The sequence below is a fragment of the Callithrix jacchus genome, chromosome 8 (genome assembly GCF_049354715.1).
Source record: "Callithrix jacchus isolate 240 chromosome 8, calJac240_pri, whole genome shotgun sequence".
In the NCBI taxonomy this organism is placed as follows: domain Eukaryota; kingdom Metazoa; phylum Chordata; class Mammalia; order Primates; family Cebidae; genus Callithrix; species Callithrix jacchus.
This window is the reverse complement of record NC_133509.1, coordinates 87,167,426-87,188,135: the sequence shown is the minus strand read 5'-3', so window position 1 is coordinate 87,188,135 and position 20,710 is coordinate 87,167,426. Positions and strand designations below refer to the sequence as shown.

Genomic DNA, 20,710 nt, shown 5'->3' with positions numbered 1-20,710 from the left:
AAAATTTACCTAAGATGGTTTCTGAGTGAAATATTTTTGGTTACAGAATTTCTACAAGTGTGAAAGAATTAGAAAACTTCAGGAACTTGTTACAAAATATTCATTAAAGAAAACAAGCTGAAATGTGCCTGTTTCTGGACAATGGAGGCCAAAGAGTGGAATTTTATTCAAAGGCATAATAGCAATGACAGTCTTAAGCCAAACATTTTATATAAAGTTGCTTTTGTAAAGGAGAATTATATTAAGTTAACAAATTTTTAAAAATTGTGTTAAGTCTATGTATAATACGACTGTGAGTACAAGTAATGCTTTGATAATGTGGTACAAATTTTAAAGTTTAATATTGAATAAAAGGAGAATTATCAGATTCATATATGATAAAAGTAAGTGAATGTTCTAAGTCTCTCAAACTACCATTTTGTGTAATAAGATGTAATATAAATAAAACTGTGGCTAATGTGACAAGCATTTAATAGGAAAATGCTAAGGAGGTTCATGAGTGACCCATAATTAACAACGTAGAATTTTTTCAATACATTTAGGGTTGCCAGATTTAGCAAATAAAAATAAAGATTGCCCAGTTAGATTTGATTTTCAGATAAACAACTAGTTTTTTAATGTAAGTATGTTACATGGAATACCTGGAACATAATAACTTACACTAAAAAGTTATCTGTTTGAAATTCAAATTTAACTGGGAGTCTTGTTTTTTATCTGGCAATTTAAAAATACATTGGTATGAAACAAATCACTTTTAGAATTACATTGCTATTTTGATTGAGTTGTTTTTGTATGTAGAAAGGTACAATTACAACTCAAAGGCACAGGAGATTTCTAAACATTGTGAAAAGTTGAATAGATTATATATTTATTCTCATAATACTTTCCCTAATACTAAATAAAATTTTGGAAGCACTTTTTATTTTTATATAATTTTCAATTTACAGAAAAGTTTCAAAATTAAGTACAAAGAGCTCTCTTACCCAGATTCACTAATTGTTCCTATGCGCTTTATCTTTCATGTTTTTTCTGTACACACAAACACACACAAGGTTTTCTTCAATCATTTGAAAGTCAGTTACAGGCATCTGGCCCTTTAATCTTAAATACTTCAGGGTAATACGGAATAATTTCTAAAAATAATTTTCTTGGAAAAAAAAAAAACCTTCCGCAGTTCTGGAACTATAATACTATAAGCCTTAGAATGAAGAATAATTTCAAGTTCCATTCTAAAGTTCTTTTTGAGTTTTGTTGCCCCTTTTATGCTTGATGTGTATAGTAATAGGGTAGGCTATTTATTTTATCAATTTTTTTTTTTTTTTTTTTTTTTTAAAGAGACAAGGTTTTGCTATGTTGCCCAGGCTGGACTAGAACTCCTGGACTGGGCTGAAGTGATCTTCCCACCTCAGCCTCCCAAGTAGCTGGGAATACAGGTGCATGCCACCATACCTGGCTTAATTTTTGTTTTTTATACACGAAGTTCATTTCCATTGTCTCCCTAAAACTGAACTGTAATTTTAGGAGGTTTTCATTAGGGGAAGCTCTTCATTTATAAAACTATTTGAAGGGGTTTAGGAATTTATATCACATGGTAATTGTAGAGAAAAAGAAGCTATATACCTCAAAATCATGTGCCCTCTTTACATGTCTTATCAGGTATAACATGTTGAAATGTCACATTACTAGTAGAGCAGGATTTATTTATATAGTGGTTAAGAAACGTCAGTTTACACTGTTGTATACTTTTTCTTCTTTGTGTCCCTAAGGCCTGGTCAGTGCCAAGCACATACTTAGTATCTAATAAATATTTGTTGGATGAATGTATGTATATGTATTCAGTATATTTTAAATGAATAATCACAGAAGTAAGTTTAACAATGTATCCTGTTTTCCTTTGCCGCTTCATTTTCTCTAAGGCAGAAAAAGTTAGGCATTAAGCCACTGATTAAGTCAGTCTTTTTGGAGACTCAAAAGACTATAATCACTCTCTATAAAATACAGTAGTGGATTCAAATGGCCATTTTTTGTGTATCCGTCTCTCTCATTTTATGCCTCCCCACCCTTTTTTTAACCGCCAGTCTCTTTGAAGGAATATTCCTACCTCCACTTTGTCACCTTCCACCAGCTCCTTAACTGAAATATGCCATTTAGATCTAGTTCTTAACAACCCCTTCCTGTAGGGTCTAAAATCTTAATTCTAAATCCACAGTTTAGTTCACAAGCTATTATTTGACTTTTTTTTTCTGTATTTGACATTGTTGACGACCCCTACTTTTAAAGATTCCCTTATTTCTTACATTTTGCTCACTGATGACCACTCCCCCCCCCGAACCCCCTTTGGCCTTATATATTCCTTAAATGTTATTCCTCAGACTTCCATTTATTCTCTCTTAATCATAACACCACTTCTCACGTTTGGGTAATTTTAATTTAGTGATTCCTAAATGCTTTAGCCAAACTGTCCATCTGCCTGTTGTACTTGGTGGTTCCACAGACACCTCTTTGTGTCTTAAAACATTTATTCTCTCCAAAACTTACTCTAATGACTCTGTTCCTTACTTTGGCTAATTTTAGAACCATTATATTCTAAGTTTTCTAGGCTAATGCTTCTCCTCTCCTTCCCCCTATCATTTAGTGTCTAAGTTCTGAGTTTATCTCCACCTCTCTGATGCATCACTCTCTGTCATCTTCATTGCTATTATTAATACCTACAGTTCTACACTAACCTGCCTCCTGTACCTAGCTGGTCTCCTCTCTGTTGCAACCCGATGTTACCAGAGTAGGTTTTCTAGAAGCACTCTGACAATGTTACTCCCTGCTTAATACCCTTCAGTGACTGCAGGAACCTTCAGGAGAAAGCCAAACTCCTCTGTTTGGTGTACAAGGTCTTCTTATGTGTGATGTCCTTCCTCCACTGAATGTTCTGGTGAAACAGACTCACAGTTCTTCAGAAGCCCCATATGGCCAGGCCTCCTGCCTTGGTAAATGCTGTACTCTTTGCCTCAAGTGTGCTAGTCATCCTTCCCCACTTGGAAAATTCCTATGCATCTTGCAGGCCTGACATAAGCATCTCCTCTGTGAAATCTCCCTTGCTCCACTCAAGGAGAATCATCTAACTTCCTCTTTGTGTCACCACTGTAATTAGAACCTACCTCTACTGTATGTCACTTAAATTGTACTGTATTATTTTTCAAAAGTCTTCTTTCCTAGAATGTGAGCTCTTTAAGGGCAGGAAAAGGAACCTTTTTATTTTTTGCATCTCCATAGCATAGTTTTTGGTATATGAACGTTTAATAAATGTTTGTTGATTAAATTGCTTTTAAAGTGATATCTTTATTATATTAGAGGTCCTACCTTTATTCCAAATACTTTCACTCCCTTCACTTTAAAGCATGGGTCAGTAGAGTCCCAAGGATTTGTAGACTTGAGGGGGTCAATAAAGCTGAAACTGTATTCAATACTGGGTGTGGTTTTTGGTGGGTCATGAAAGGGGTCTATTCTGAATAAAAAGGAACTTCTTTCATGGGAAAACTCAGCATCATTGAGGAATTTCTTGAATAATCAAAAGAATACCTTTCCAGGATTATAAGGCAGACAAATGGATTCCTGTTTGAGATTCTAAGGGGAAGGAGAGAGGTGTTATAAATTATTTCATACAACAATTTTTCTTAGCTTAATGTTTGAATAAATATGTACTATCTAATGTATTGACATTTTAAACTCCATGGCACTTGATATCAAATTGGTATATAACATTAAGCGATATGACATCCAGATGTAAGTAATTATGAGATCATTAAAGGCAAACTATCATTTGTAACTCCTGATGTTTTTTCTCTTTTTTTTGTGGTAGCATTAGGTTCTTACCCTTATATGATAGAAATTCAATATAGTCCATTATGAGAGATGAAGAAAACCAGACCTCTAAAGAAAAGCACAAACACTTTTGTTTTTAATAGTATAGTGTTTTGTTACAATTTAGTGAAACAACAAATAAATACATTCATTGGCCACAGCTATACTTTTACAACCAGTTTGAAACTGATTATATATAGCTGAGAAACACTGTTAAACAATAAAAAAGGCAGCTATGCATAAAAAAGCCACTTTAGCTATAAATTACATTTTCCATAAAACTACAACCAACTACAATGAGTGGTAAAAGTTTCAAAAATTAATGGCCACCCAAGTGAAATGATGAAAACAAATACCGCTAAATCACTACAGAATTACATACTTAATAATGAAATTCACTTTTCAATCAATGAACATTAAGATATTGTCATTATGTGCTTCAGTGCAGGATGAACAGGGAATCGGTAGCCCTTTGATTTTATAAACAACTCCTTTCGAGACCAAACTTAAAGTGCTCCTAGTGCTTTGGAATTTTTAAGCAAAGATTGGGCCAGAGTGTATCTTTGTCTTTGGTGATGTGTTAGATGTGTATAAGGAGACAAATGCAAGAATTTGAGTAACCTAGTCAGTGATAAGAATAAACTTACAAATCTCAAATTTGCAACAATCAACTTACGCAGCAGGAAGAACCAAGTTATTTTAACTGAAAAATTTAAAAAAGTAATCTTGGTTAATATAGTCAAATAGGAACATAACCAAGGGAAACCTTACTAGGAAAACTTTATTATCTTGAACCCCAAGGATTAATAAAGACAACATATCTTTTCAGACAGTTCTAGATGATTAGATACGTAACATTATTAGCAAAATAGCATTCTGAGAAGAAATCTAACAACTGAAGTTGCAATAAAAATGTACTGTTATCACTGTTAATACCATGGTTAACTTTTTATACTATTTTAAAATAATTTGGTTACAATGAGAGAACTTATAAACAAACTCAAAATAACATAAGTATATGCTTCTGATTGAATACAAAGTCATTTTGTATCATAAAAAGAAGAAATTGGCCCAGCGAGGTGGCTTACACCTGTAATCCCAGCACTTTGGGAGGCCCAGGTGGGCAGATCATGAGGTCAAGAGATCAAGACCATCCTGGCCAATGTTGTGAAACCCTGTCTCTACTAAAAATACAAAAATTAGCTGGGTGTGGTGGCATGTTCCTGTAGTCCCAGCTATTCAGGAGGCTGAGGCAGGAGAATCACTTGAACCCGGGAGGCAGAGGTTACAGTGAGCCGACAGCATGCCACTGTACTCCAGCCTGGGCGACAGAGTGAGAATTGGTCTCAAAAAAAAAAAAAAAAAATTTGTCTGTGTACTGGCCTCCCAAAAGATCAAAAAGCATTAGCAATTTCAATTTTTCCTTAGGGTTTCAATCTAATCTTATACTTTTGTGAAGTTATTCTATCAGTTGTTAAAAAGTTGAAATACATTTTAACTAAGAGAGGAAATAGCATTGTAATCAAAGTATAAAACAGGAAAGGATAGTTGTATTAGTTCTAGTTCTGAAGAAATATATGGCAGACAGTTGTAGTTAGTTGTCTTTGAGCATGTTGTGACAACTTCCCAATGTTGCTTGTTCCCTTGGCATTTGAGGTATTCAGCATCTACTTTCCATATACACACTGGTACAAAGTGCATTTTAAAATTCTGAATTAGCCTACCATTTTCATTTTTGTTTTTTAGATTCGGGATGGGACATTTAAGACAGTTTTAATATAACTTTAAAAGTATTCCAATATTGTTAACCTGTGGTTTTATACTTACCAAGTTTGTACATTTACTTAAGTTTGCTCATTTAGTCTAATGCTGGAATTAATTTGAATTCAATTTAATTTGGCCTTTCCCATATACAAGATATAAAAATGTGAAAATCATAGGACGAATTATATATCTCACAAAAATATTGCACTTGAGTTCACTGCAATAATGTATCATGATTTCATTTACCTGAGGACAATCCTGATTTACTAGGTAAGACCAGCTATATCATGCTTCAGATAAATCAAATGCTTTTGAAAATATGTTTTAATTTAGAATTATATATTTTGTGAATAATTCTTAAATGCATCTCTAAACTTTAGTCCCAAGAAGTTTCTACCAACATCTCCCTATGCAAAAGTCACTATTGCTTTCTTGAAGAGTCATGCTTAAACCCCTACATATATCTCAATTGTATACAGAATAATCAATTGACCAATTCTACTCAAAGTAGCCACACAATTTTCACTGGCATATTTTCCTCTTGAAATTGTGGCTCTCCAAAGAACACTGCCGGCCAGAACTAATGGATTACTACTATCAGTTGTTTAAAATGATTGAATTTCAGTTGGCATTTTATGCTTAAAAGAACTGTCTTCAATGATTACAGATTTCAGAAGATTTTTATAAAGAATGATACATTTTTATGCCTTAACTCTGTGTACTGTTCATACTATAAAATTTTTATTAAGATTTCCATATAGAGCATACCATTGCATATACAGGCTTTGATTTTCATAGGAAAATTGCCTTCCAGTTTGGTGTACAATATAGTAAATTTCAGTGTGAACATTAGCATATGACTTTGGGGACTGCAGTGACTCTTTCAGAACAAAGATAAAAGTGCACATATGCATTTGATGTTCCAAAGTCAGTATTTTTGGAGGCCATCAAGTGCCTTAAGATGCAATCTCTCTTTTCTCCTTCTCCAAACTTTCCATTTTACTGTGTCAAAAATAACAGCTCTGTTCTTTACCAAACACAGCCAAACTTACAGATTTTGTTTTCAGTTGCAACAGATAATGGAATGTTGATGTAGATGGAATTTGAACACAATGAATATACACATCTATGAAAAACAACTCAAGAATCATGACTTGGTGATGCTGTCAGTTTTGTGGTGTCACGTATAAGCTATGATGATTGTTCAAATCTAAATTACTACAAGTAAAGAGCAGAGGAGCAGTATCTGTCATAGGTCCATTCAGATGGGGAGTGACTGTGTAACTGTTGCTGCCACACCCAGCCATGGTGCCATACCAGCCCAAACTTTGAGAGTTTGGTAAACTGCAACAAAAAAAGGCAAAGAAGTCATAGGACTATTATCAAAATATAAGAAGTCACATTTGAATTTTCAGCATTTTTAATGAATTTTGTAATATAGTTAGCAATCAAATATACTGAAATATGTTCTTTCTCAAATAACATAATGCCTTTCTACAAATTTAATGACTTTAATCTAATTTCCTGGATTCTGTATCACATTATGTTACAAAAGGATGAATAAATACCATCAGAACTGGAAAAACTTGATCGGCAGACGATAATAATAATATAGTCCATATGTGTTAGGCTCTAAGGTATCTATGTATGTATGTATGTATGCAGACACACATATACATTCACTTAATCCTCACAACCAACCTCTGAGATAGGTTCTATTACCCCTGTCTTACAGTTAAAAAACAGGCTAAAAAAACTGAGGTTATGTAACTTGTCCAGATGAAGTTAGGATTACAGAAAATGTCATATCAAGCTGAAGGCACTACATAGGTGTGCATTAAGCTTTTCTCCTTGTCCAAATCACAGCCAATTGTGTATTACTTAAGGACTTGAAATAGTTTTGAAACAAGGAGGGCATGGGAGATTTCCTTCGGCAGTTAAGCTACCCAAGAGTTTTATCTAGGTTTCTCCGGATTTTGAATAGCACTATGGCTCATGCATGTAATCCTAGCACTTTGGGAGGCCAAAGAGGGAGGATCAAGAGGTCAAGAGATATTGGGAGGCCGAGGCGGGTGTATCACAAGGTCAAGAGATTGAGACCATCCTGGTCCACATGGTGAAACCCGTCTCTACTAAAAATAGAAAAAATTAGCTGGGCATGGTGGTGCGTGCCTGTAATCCCAGCTACTCAGGAGGCTGAGGCAGGAGAATTGCCTGAACCCAGGAGGCGGAGGTTGAGGTGAGCCAAGATTGCACCATTGCACTCCAGCCTGGGTAACAAGAGCGAAACTCGCCCCCACCCCCCAAAAGAAAAAAAGAGGTCAAGAGATAGAGACCATCCTGGCCAGCATGGTGAAACCCCGTCTCTACTAAAAATACAAAAATTAGCTGAACCTGGTGGCACATGCCTGTGGTGTCAGCTACTTGGGAGGCTGAGGCGGAAGAATCACTTGAACCCAGGAGGTGGAGATTACAGTGAGCCAAGACTGTGCCACTGCACTCCAGCCTGGCGACACAGCAAGACTCCGTCTCAAAAAAAAAAAAAAAAAAAATTAGCCGGGTATGGTGGCACCTGCCTGTACTCCCAGCTACAGGAAGGCTGAGGCAGGAGAATCGCTCGAACCCGGGAGGCGGAGGTTGCAGTAAGTCAAAACCAGCCCGGGCAACAGAGCAAGACTCCCTCTCAAAAAAAAAAAATACAGAAACAGATACATATTCACTACAATAGTATTTCCTCCCACAAACAGCTCTGAACCAACATAATTATATAAAATTATACCATTTTTGCCCAGAGGCATATAGGCTTTAAGTCAGATGGTAGTTACTGATAATGCAGGTCCCACCCTGGGTTTAACATCTGCTTTAAACTCCAATATTGCCAATCTTATTTATTGACATAGTACCACCAAATCACCTTTTTTTCACATTTGGGTTAAAGCTTAGATTTGCTTTTTTCAATCAGTTTCAATACTAATTCAGGTTAAGTGGCTTTGTTACATCTACCTTCCTTCTCTTGAACTTCCCAGTCTTGGCAGGTCATCATCACTATCATATCGTCTTGGATTGTCAAAAAAGTAGGCTCTGGAACTATAACTGTGACTATTTATCATGCCAGCAGGTGCCTGTGAACAAAGTATTAGATAGCATATGATGATTTTACTTTTCCACTAAGAAAGGAGGCAAGAATCTATAATAATTTTTAGTCTTAACCTTTGCCAAAAATAGAAAACCAGTAGAAATGTTCCATAATTTTTAAAAATAGAAGAACAAGCACAGGGGAATATTATGGTATCATACCAAATTCTGGTTTAATCTCTGTGCCCGGAAAAACAATACCACCGACCATGCTGGCACGTGTTCCCACAGAAAAAGGACCATTCCAAATACTATATACTCTTCTCCACTTATATCTTCTACATGAGCCTGTAAATAGAGTATGGCAGATAATTTTTACACCTGTTTAAATGTATAAGCAATCACCTCTATAGTTAACTTATTTCAAGTCAGGAAGATAAAATGTATCAACTACAAGCACATAAACTCTAAAATGTTCTGTTTTGTGGTTTCTCATGTAATGATACTTATCCTTTAAAGAACATAAAATGCTTTGAAGTTACAAAGAATAAGAAGTGGTTTTTTCAATGCATCCATTTATGACAATTTTAGTATATGGATAATAAGATGTGATCTCATATTTAGCCCTCATAATGACTTTTGAAGACATTACTATTCCAGCTGCTCCACAGGCAAAATAACAGCACTTACCCTGATTTACAGCTGTAGAAAAATGTAACATGTTAAGTCACTCAGCTCAGCTCTACTTAAAAAATGCTTTTGGACCTAATCTATATATTAAATTTGTTCCTATTCTATCAGATGTTGGGAGAGGGAAATGGAAAAGGGAATAAAGAGAATCTGCCACAAGGAACCCATGTGAAAATTCTTTCACTTTAGAAAGGTAAATGAAAAACAGTATTGCAGGATGCCTTAAATTCAGTACCAAGCTAAATCACTATAAAGATATGACACATAGCTATGTCAAAATGTACATTTAGAAAGCAGATGGGAATGCTGGAAAGTATGCATAGCTAGAGTACTGGGAATTATAACAAATACCTGGACACCCAATGAACTATGAATGCCTTCCCATTATCAAGACTGATAAAGCCAGATTTTTATGAAAGCCATTATTTAAACATTTAAACCTGAACCAAATATTAAGATTACATGGAGTTCTTGGGCAGTGGTGAGTTACTTTCCTCCTAACAAATTAAAGACCACATTCACTGGCTAACAATAGGCAATTCATTTATCTAGAAATATCTGAATGCCATCAGTAACAAAAATTAGTAAAACTGGCTTATGACCAAGAGGTTTGTGGCATTATTATTACGTACAAAAAAAAAAAAAAAGAGAGAGAGAGAGAATACTCCTTTGGGAGAAGTTATCTGTAAAGAATGATTTCAAATGTCACACCTATATGTGACACTTGTGATTTTTAAACACAAAGTTTTAAGTATGATTACTGACAGTAGACAGAGGTTCCATAAATGTGTTTGTAAGTCTAGCACTACAATGTTCTCCTAGTTGAGGGTAAGTTAATTATCACATTGTTAAACTGGCAATATGTGGTAGGTATTTACCTTATCTGAAAGATTATCCCAGCCATAATTAAATGGACTTTCTAATGTATCCTGAGATATGGTGACCACCACCAAATTGTAACAAGCTCTTGAAGAGTAGAGAAGAATGACTACAGAGCCCACGACGACAGTCTGGCACAAAGACATACCCTAAAACAAATAAAAATCATCATCTTTAGTATTCTCCACATTTGTCATGACAAGCTATTCATGTACATACAATACGGTTACCTCTTGCAATGCACTCCTAGAAAGCATTAAGTGAGCACCTGTTGAAATAAACTCTTGATTATCTTGCTTTTCAATTCTAATTCCTAGGACTGCTTGTGTTTAATTTGTGTAAATTAATATGTGTAAGTTCTTTGCCAACTTGCCAAATAGCTGGAAGAAGATTTTGTTCTGCCAAGGTTACCTTATAATATATGAATAAACAAGTTGGCAAAAGATTTGAACTTTAATTGATGTTAATCAAAGAGGTAGTCATAATGAGAAAAGAATGGAAAGTAGAAGCATTAGTCCATTTGATACACTTAATTTCTGATATAAAATTAGAATAGAGATAAGAGTTCCTATGCTATTTGCTTTCATTCTTTTAGATTCTATTAGAGAGTGGTTGCTAGTCCCCTACTGAGGACATAACGTTCGTGACAAATGTTCTGGGCACTCACATGTACTTTCAAATTCATAAAATTTTATGACTATAGCTTTCACCATTTCCCTTAATATAAAAAGCCCTTCCAAATTAGTGGTTCTCAACTGGAGTGTGTGTATTGGAGAGGGATGTGGTAGTTACCTCTTGCAGAGATTCTTAATCTGGGGTCTGTATTTCAATACAATTCATTTTCTTTGCAATCCCATGTATTTTATCTTATGCATTAAAAGCATTATTCTGAGAGGTGACATCCTTGCCAAAGAGTTCCACTGTACAGAAACACCCAATATATAGCGTTTTGGAAATTTGTGTTTGGTTGTCAAAGTGATTAAGGGGCAATCATGACATTTAGTGCACAGGGTCCAAGGATGCTAGATGACTTGCAAGTCTTAGGAGTATCCTCCACATAAGATAATTGTCCTCTGGCTTTCATAACTTTCAAATGTCCTCTTGGACACTCATGAAGATGAAATACCTGTTTATAATTACCTAAGTCGGAACCTAATTCTATTTTGAATATAAACAAAGTATATGTTTGCATAGTTCAAATAGATGCTGAAATTTTCAGAAACACACAGAATGTGTAAATTGAAGGAAATTTGTACTTTGTTTTCTTCAGAATTTTATCAGTTCAAGTATTTCAGAAAATGATGACATTGACAGCAATATTGCTTGTGGTATACAAGTGACCCATGCAACACACCTGTAACAGTCTGCATTTGTAGCTGCCCCATTCATTGGTTTCTATGTCTAAATACAAACATCTATTACATTATGCTCCAAAAGTAACATATCAAAATATTTATGAACTACTCTCCTTTTATTTCCTCTTTATGTTACAATTTAGACAATTATACTGAATTTTACATGTGTAGGTAGGTTAAAAATCCATTAATTTCAGGATAGAAATAGGTAATTAAAAATGTTTGTTATTAGAACTGCACTGGGTCTTGCAGGGCTCTTGCAGGGTTGAGAACCATTATTATAACTAACTTTCTCAGAACAACTCATTTTCAAGGTATTTGAAAAGAAAGAACTAAAAGATACCCTGAAAAATATTGGGATAGTAGCACAGTACCTTCTTTGAGCTAACACACTACCATCACAAAAATATGTGTAAAAATAAAACTAGCAAAATTTAAAAATAAATGCTAAAATTTTCTACAATATGCTATTTTATTTTTGTGAATCCAAAAAGTTGTTAATAAAAAAGTTAATTTAAAACCGATCTAGATCCAATTTTAGAAGTAATGTACTATTAAAGAAAGTGGCCAGGTGCGGTGGTTCACGCCTATAATCCCAGCACTTTTGGAGGCCGAGGCGGGTGGATCACTAGGTCAAGAGATCGAGACCATCCTGGTCAACATGGTGAAACCCCATCTCTACCAAAAATACAAAACTTAGCTGGGCATGGTGGCGCAGCCTGTAGTCCCAGCTACTCAGGAGGCTGAGGTACGAGAATTTCTTGAACCCAGGAGGCGGAGGTTGCGGTAAGCCGAGATTGCGCCATTGCACTCCAGCCTGGGTAATAAGTTTTTTGAAACTCCGTCTCAAAAAAATAAAAAAGAAAAGAAAAGTAATGAAACAAGAGCAAGAAAACAGAATGCTTTAAGAATTACCATCCTCAAAAATAACTGCAAAAGTTTATATGTACTGCTTTAAGAAATAAGACAATTGTTCAGAAAGAAACATGCTATAAAACAGAGACTCTGTTTAAATTTGTAAATACTATGGAAACTTTCAAAAAAAAGATTGTGAGAAAAGAGCAAAGAATCAATAATACCAAAGCAATTAATACAACAAACAAAACCTCTATCAAATTACATACATAAAACAAGACACCCATTAATTTAGAAAACAAAAGATTCACCCCACAAAATACAGGATTACAAAATGAAAATAAGGATCAAGCAACGTGGAAAGTGTTATCAAAAGTTGAAGAAAACCTTCCTAAAATAGAGTCAGAACAAACAATTCAATTCAGGAGAAATGCTCAAGGAATGATTTTCCTTTAGGTCTCTGACACCTACATAATACATTTTAAGAAATTCCACACCTGATAAGTGAAAAAGAGTTACACCTCACTCCTAAACACCTCAGTATCCATAACATTAGAGTTCAATAGTTGTTTACAGATACTTTTAGAACGCAGATATGCAGAAACCTTTACTATCCATTGAGTTTTGACAAATGTATACATCTATGTAACCTAAATCTCCACCAAAATATAATCATTCCAGAAAGTTCCCTCACATCCATTCCCAACAACCAAACACCAAATACAAATACTTCCCTGCTTTTGTTTTTACAACTTAGTTCTACCTACTCTAGAAGTTCATGTAAGTGGCATCATAGAATATACACTCTTGTTATGTTTCATTCACTCTGCAGAATGTTTTTGAGATTCATCCATATTTTTGGATTATCTGTCAGGAGTTAGTTGTTCTTATTGCTGAGAGGATAATTACAGTGACCAACTCTTCCTGATTTGCTTAGGAGTTTTCTGGTTTTAGCACTTGAAGTCCCACATTCTGGAAAACTCTGACCCAGGTAAATTGAGACAGTTAATCATACTAATTCCACTTTGTGATTATATGAGTTTGTTTATATGACAGTTTAACCATTTTTCTCTTGATAGCATCTATGAATATTCTTGTACAAATCTTTTTGTGGATATATGTTTTCATCTTTTTTGGGTAACTACCTAAAAGTGTAATTTCTGGGTCATATGGTGGTGTAAGTTCAGCTGTATAAGAAATTGACAAATCTTTTCCCAAAATGGATGTACGATTTTATACTTCCAACAAAGTATGAGTTCCAGTTGCTCCACTCAACTGTCCAATTCTAGGCCTCATGTGGATTGTCAATCTTTTTAGCCATGGTGGAAGATGTGTAGAGTTATCTCATTTTGGTTTGAATTTGCATTTCCCTGATGACTAATAATACTGTTATTGAGCATTTATCTTCTTTGTGAAGAATCTATTAAAATCTTTTGGGCACTTCCGAATTGGGTTGTCTTTTTAAATCAATGAGTTGTGGGAGATCTTTATATATCTGAAAATTAACTTGTCAGATATATGTACTGCAAACATTTTCTTGAAGTCTGTGGCTTGCCTCTGCATTTTCTTAGTCTTGCCTTTTGATGAGAAATTTTATTTTATTCTATTTTTTTATTTTTTGTTTTTGAGACATAGTCTCCCTCTGTCACCCAAGATGGAGTGCAGTGGCACAATCTTAGCCCACTGCAGCCTCTGCCGCCTGGGTTCAAGTGATTCTCCTGCCTCAGCCTCCTGAGTAGCTGGGATTACAGGTGCCTGCCACCACGCCCTGCAAATTTTTGTATTTTTAGTAGAGACAGGTTTTTACCATGTTAGCCAAGCTGATCTCGAATTCCTGACCTCAAGTGATCTGCCCACGTTGGCCTCCCAAAGTGCTGGGATTACAGGTATGACCCACTGTGCCCAGTCAGATGAGAAATTTTAAATTTTAATTAATTCTGATTTATCAACTTATTTTTTCATGGTTATTACCTTTTATTGCTCCTCTAGGAAATCTGCTACAACTACCCTGTTTTCCTTTGGAAGATTGTCACTTTTTTTCATTTACATCTAGGTCTATATTCCATTTTGAATTAATTTTTGTGTATGGCATGAAATGGAGTTGGAGGTTCATCTTATTCCATATAGATATCGAGTTGCTCCAGCACCACTAGTTAAAAAAATTCCCTCCTGTATTGGATTGCTTTACCATCTTTGTCAAAAATCAATAAATCACATTAAGTACAGATTGATTTCTAAGCTCTCATTCTGTTCAACTAATCTGTATTTCTTATGCCAGTAGCACACTGTCTTAATTATTGTAGCTTTATACTAAGTTTCAACATCATGTAGGATGAACCCCTTTCATTTTCAGGGTTACTTTCTGCAGTGTTCAATACAGTAGTCACTAGCCACATGAGTATTTACATTTAAATTAAAAGATCAGTTCCTGTTGCTCTAACCACTGTCTAAGTGCTCAACAGTCACATTTGGCTAGCTACAATACTGAACAGTATAGCTGCAGAATATTATCATCAACACAGAAAGTTCTATAGGAAAGCACTACTTTATTGATTGTTGACTGACTGAGACAGTCTTACTGTATCACCAGGCTGGAGTGCAGTGGTGTGATCTTGGCTCACTGCAACTTCCAACTCCTGGGTTCAAGCAATTCTCCTGCCTCAGCCTCCCAAATAGCTGGGATTACAGGCATGTGCTACCATGCTCAGCTAATTTTTGTATTTTTAGTAGAGATGGGGTTTCACTCTGTTGGCCAGGATGGTCTTGATCTCCTGACCTCGTGATCCACCCGCCTCGGCCTCCCAAAGTGCTGGGATTACAGGTGTGAGCCACCGTGTCCCAACCAGCACTACTTTATTTAGATCATCTGAACTGTTGTACAAATTTTGGAATCAACTTGTCAATTTCTTTTTAAACCACTTTAAGTATGACTGATGTGAAAAGCTGTACATACTTACTGTATACCACTTGGTGAATTTGCCAACTTGTCAATTTCAATTTTTTTATTTTATTTATTTATCTTTGAGGGTTTCACTCTGTCATCTAGACTGAAGTGCTATGGTGTGATCATGGCTCTCTGCAGCCTTGACCTCCTGGGCTCAAGGGATCCTCTTACCTCTGCTCCCCAAGTAACTAGGACTATAGGTGCACACCATCATGTCTGGCTATTTAAAAAATTTTTTGTAGAAATAGCATCTCACTACATTTCCAAGGCTGGTCTTGAACTCCTGGGCCAAAGTGATCCTCCCACCGAGGCCTCCCAAAGTGTTTGGAATACAGATGTGACCCAGCACATCTGGCCCAATTTCCTTCTTCTAAAAAAAGCTTGCTAAAATTATGATTTGGTTTGCAATGAATTTACAGATCCATTAGGGAAGAATTGCCATCTTAACAATACTGCATCTTCCAATCCACAAACATGGTATATCTCTTCCCTAATTTTAGATCTTCTTTGGCCTTTCCTAGCAGGATTTTGTAGTTTTTAATATACAGATATTGCTTGCTTTTTAGAAAATTTATTCATAAATATCTTTTTTTGGGCTATTGTAAATGGTGTTGTTCATTTAAATTTTACTTTCAACGGATTCTTCCTGTTATATATAAAAATACAATGTATTTTTGTAGTTTGACCTTCTATTCTGAGAACTTGCTAAATTCACTCGTTGTAATTGTTTAGATTCCTTAAGATCTTCTCCTGTAATTAGAGCCTGTTTTACTTCTTAATTCCCAATATTTTACCTTTGGTATCTTTTTCTTGCCTTATTGGAATATTGAATAAAAATGGTGAGAGTTGACATTTTTGCTTTGTTGCCTATCTTAGGGACAGAATATTCAATATTTAAGTATGATATTGATTTTAGGTTTTTTAATAGATGCCTTTTATGAAACTGAAGGACTTTTCTTCTATTCTCTATTAGCTGGGAGTTTTTTTTTTTTTTTTTTTTTTTTTTTTTTTTTAACATCATGAAGGGTACTAAATTTTGTCAAATGCATTTTCATTGAAATCATTGTTATTTTTTCTCTTTTAACATAGTGAATTACACTGATTTTCAAAAGTTAAACCAATGCTGGGCTCCTAGGATAAACATCTCTTGGTCACAACAAATTATCCTTTTATATGTTGATTCGATTTTCTCTCTAAGTATTAGGGATGCTAGTCTTTAAGTTTTAACATATAGCCATCTCTCAGTATCCACTGATTGGTCCCAAGACCCCCTGTGGATACCAAAGTCCACAGATATTCAAGTCTCTTATATAAAATGGTACAGTACTTATAAATAATGTGCACATCCTACTGTATACTTTATATCAACTCTAGATTACTTATAATACCTAATACAGTGAAAATGCTATGGAAATAGTTATTCTGTATTGTTTTTTAAAAGCTGTATTATTACTTTGTATTTAATTTTTTTCTCTTTTTTTGAAACAGTCTTGCTCTGTCACCAGGCTGGAGTGCAGTGATGGTGTGATCTCAGCTCATTGCAACCTCCACCTCCTGGGTTCAAGCAATTCTCCTGCCTCAGCCTTAACAGTAGCTGGGACTACAGGCGCTTGCCACCATGCTCAGCTAATTTTTGTATTTTTAGTAGAGACGGGGTTTCACCATGTTGGCCAGGATGCTCTCGATCTCTTGACCTTGTGATCTACACATCTTGGCCTCACAAAGTGCTGGGATTACAGGCGTGAACCACCGCGCCTGGCCACATTTCTTTAATATTTTCAATCCAAGGTTGGTTGAATCTATGGATGTAGAATCTGAATACAGAGGGCTGCCTGTATTTTGTAATAACTTTGTCAAGTTTTAGCATCAGGTAATGCTGGCCTAATAAAACCCGGTAAGAAGTGTTCTTCCCTCCTCTATTTTCTAAGAGTCTGTATACTATTGGTGTTACTTCTTTAAATACTTGATGTATTAACCAGCAAAATCATCTGGGTCTGGAGTTTTGAGAAATTTTTGGTAACAACTTTAATTTCTTTAATAACTATGAGTCTACTTAGATTGCAAAATCTAAGATAAAATACAATTTCATCTTAATTCAAAGTTGTATTTTTAAAAGAACTTGTCCATTTTATCTCAGTTCTCAAATTTAACAGCAAAGAGTTGTTCATATATCCTCTTCTCTTTTAATGTGTACAAGATGTATAGTGATATTCCCTTTTTCACTCATAACACTGGCAATTTGTATTTTCACTGTTTTCTTTTCCTGTAGATCAAATTTGTTGATGGTTCTGTTTTTTGGTTTACATTTCACTGATTTCTATCTTTATTATTTCAGTTTTTTTTGAGACAGTCTATGGCTCAAATTTTCCTGTAGATCAAATTTGTTGATGTTGCTCCATTCTTTGTTTTCTATTTAATTGATCTCTATTTTTATTGTTATTATTTAAGTTCTTTTTTTTTTTTGAGACAGTATCTGTTGCCTAGGATGAAGTGCAGTGTCATGATCTCAGCTCACTGCAGCCTCTGCCTCCCATGATCCAGCTATCTTCCCACTTCCACTTCCCAAGCAGCTGTGACTACAGGTGCACACCATCACACCTGGCTAATTTTATATTTTTTGTAGAGATGCAGTTTCACCATATTGCCCAGGCTGGTCTCAAACTCCTGAGTTCAAACTATCTGTCTGCCTCAGCTTACCAAGGCCACTATGCATGGCCTATTTCAGTTCTATTAGTTACTTTGTGCTTACTTTTTCCTACTCCACACACTCCCACTACCATTTCTAAGGCAGAAACTTGGGTCACTCATTTTATATCTTTATTTTCTAACATATTATTTAAAGCTATGCTTTTCCCTTCAAGTTCAATTTTTACTGCATTCCACAAATTGATATATTTTATTTCATTACCTTTCACTTTGAAATATTTTCTAATTTCCCTTGTTGTTCCTGTTTTTAACCCATGGGTTTAGAATTATGCTCACACCTACATGAAAACATAAGAATATGTATACCATGAAGATTTATTTTACAATATTTAATATTTTTTTCAAACTTTAAAAAATTTAATTTGAAAGAAAACTGATTTTATAATTTAATATTTTACCCTAAAATAAAAAATTATATATATTTTCATATTTAAGAATGGATCATTAGGTTAGAAATGGGAGAATTATTAGTGGATACAGAGTTTCAGTATGGAATGAGAAAACATTCTGAAAATGAACAGTGGTGACGGTTGCACAATATGAAGGTACTTAATGACACTGAACTATACTTGACAATGACTACACTTAATGGTTAAAATGGTAAATTTGGTGTTATCTATTTTAGCACAATAATCTTTCCCAGCATTCAACTTCCCTGTTTAATTCTAAGATGCTGAGAAAGATAAAAGTTCTCTGATTCAATGAAGAGAGGAATCTACTTCAAATGAACTGGGTGAAACTATATATATAAGAAAAACTATCATGAAAACTATCTTTTAGTAGGCTTTATAAATGTTAATAATTTACCTTATTATATCTTCCATAACAGAACATTTTTGAATAGTATTATTGTCCAAGTTAAGCTGCAGCATCATTTTGAGACCTATCATTCAGAGTTTAAAGCAAAAGAAATAGAAATTTTAAATGTAGGTATCATGAATGCTTTAAACACCAAATATTGTTTTTATAACTTTCCAGACTAGCAAGGAAATGGCCACTCACTGAAGGATTTTACAGGCTAAGTTATTATATTGCATTGGCCAGTAAAGTACACAATAGCTGAGAAACTAGTATAGCCTTATATAATTGACATTGCTGAATGCCTGCTGGATGAAAAGCTTATAAAAGAACCATGGAATTGCCATTTCCAATTATACAGAAATCCACTGATTTAAAGATTTAACTGAAAATATAAAGATTGATTTAATGTTTTGTCTATAAACATATTTTTGCCTTACAAATGAATGAATGTACAGATGTAGCAGGGCTTATTTTGTTGTATTTATATGGTGTCAGCACCAACTAATCATCCAAGAAAATATTATTTTATGTCAACAGCTGACAGGGAACACAAGTGGTACCAAAATAATCAAAGTGTTGAATAACCTTTCTGATTGTTTATCCTGGGCCAATTGTGTTGATATTTTCACTATCTGTGCTAAACCAATTGTATGTAAAATTATTGGGCCTTAGCACAAATCAAGATGGTGGCAATGAAGTGTACTGGCAGTGACTGCCTTCTTCACTACCATGCACTCATACTTGAAAAAAGCCAGTTTCACTGAAGAATATTCTTGATGAATAGTGAAAATATATGTTAAATATAAACCCCAGAGCACATGTTTATTTAACATTCTGTGTGATAAGATGAGATAGGCCCCTAAAGTAATTCTGCTTCAAACTGAAATACAGCAGCTGTCTTGAGGAAAAGCACTTACGTGATGGACTTGTGAGTGGATCTAACTCCTTTTTTTTCATAGAACACCATTTTTTACTTGACAGACAACTCTGGCAGACAAACAATGGTTATTTGGACTTGGCTACTGGGCATATGTTTTTTGTTTTTCTTTTTTTTAAAAAATAAAGTGACTATCACTTCAATGAAAACATGGGGCAGTATTTATTTCCAATGATAAAATGTGAACTTTTAAGTGAAAAGTGTTATTTTTAGATACTTGTACATAATGTACTATAAGACAGCTTCTTAAAAGACTTTTCTAATGAGATGATCTGATATTAACACATGCTTTTGAATACTGTCTAATAAAATGCATCAACATATTGAAGATTTAGGACCATTCTTTTCCAAATGATTAATGCATGATGTTACAAAATGATTCAAATGCAAGAATGACTGATGGAGAGTACAAAAAGTTCACCAGTATGGTTTTGTATTCCACATGGTAACTAACCTTTAAGAAACCTCCACTTCTGAGTTTTGGTGTAGTATTAAAGAAGATATCCACAATTATCTGAAAAGTCTATTAAAATTCTCCTCCATTTCCAACTACATATATGTGTGAGGATGGATTTTCTTCATATGCTTCAACCTAAACAACATATCACAATAGATTGAATGCAGAAGCAGACATGAAAATCTAGCTGTCTTCTATTAAGTCAGATATTAAAGAGATCTGCAAAATGTAAAACAATGCCAATCTTCTATTATTTTGTTTTTTAAATTTTTAATAAAACATTATTTGTTAGAATGTAATACATTTATTATTTTAAATAAATGAATATTTTAATAATTTTTTTATAGTATGGTTTATATTAATAGATAGATATAATATACACAAACAAAAGC

General features: G+C 34.5%; 2 protein-coding genes across 2 annotated transcripts in view; one reads left to right on the top strand and one right to left on the bottom strand.

Moving 5' to 3' along the window:
• The window catches only part of ERO1A (endoplasmic reticulum oxidoreductase 1 alpha), a 60,242-nt gene extending 56,784 nt beyond the window's left edge, over nt 1-3,458 (top strand). The window contains exon 16 of the mRNA XM_002753909.6: nt 47-3,458. Coding sequence (XP_002753955.1) covers nt 47-107 — 61 coding nt within the window. The 3' untranslated portion in view covers nt 108-3,458. The remainder of the gene's footprint in view (nt 1-46) is intronic.
• Nucleotides 3,459-3,925: 467 nt separating this feature from the next.
• Nucleotides 3,926-20,710, bottom strand: part of GPR137C (G protein-coupled receptor 137C) — an 83,269-nt gene continuing 66,484 nt past the window's right edge. Inside the window, exons 4-7 of the mRNA XM_002753908.6 lie at nt 10,263-10,412; nt 8,917-9,042; nt 8,623-8,741; nt 3,926-6,963 (exon numbers count right to left, since the gene is read on the bottom strand). Of these exons, the coding sequence (XP_002753954.1) occupies nt 6,786-6,963; nt 8,623-8,741; nt 8,917-9,042; nt 10,263-10,412 (573 nt within the window). The 3' untranslated portion in view covers nt 3,926-6,785. The remainder of the gene's footprint in view (nt 6,964-8,622; nt 8,742-8,916; nt 9,043-10,262; nt 10,413-20,710) is intronic.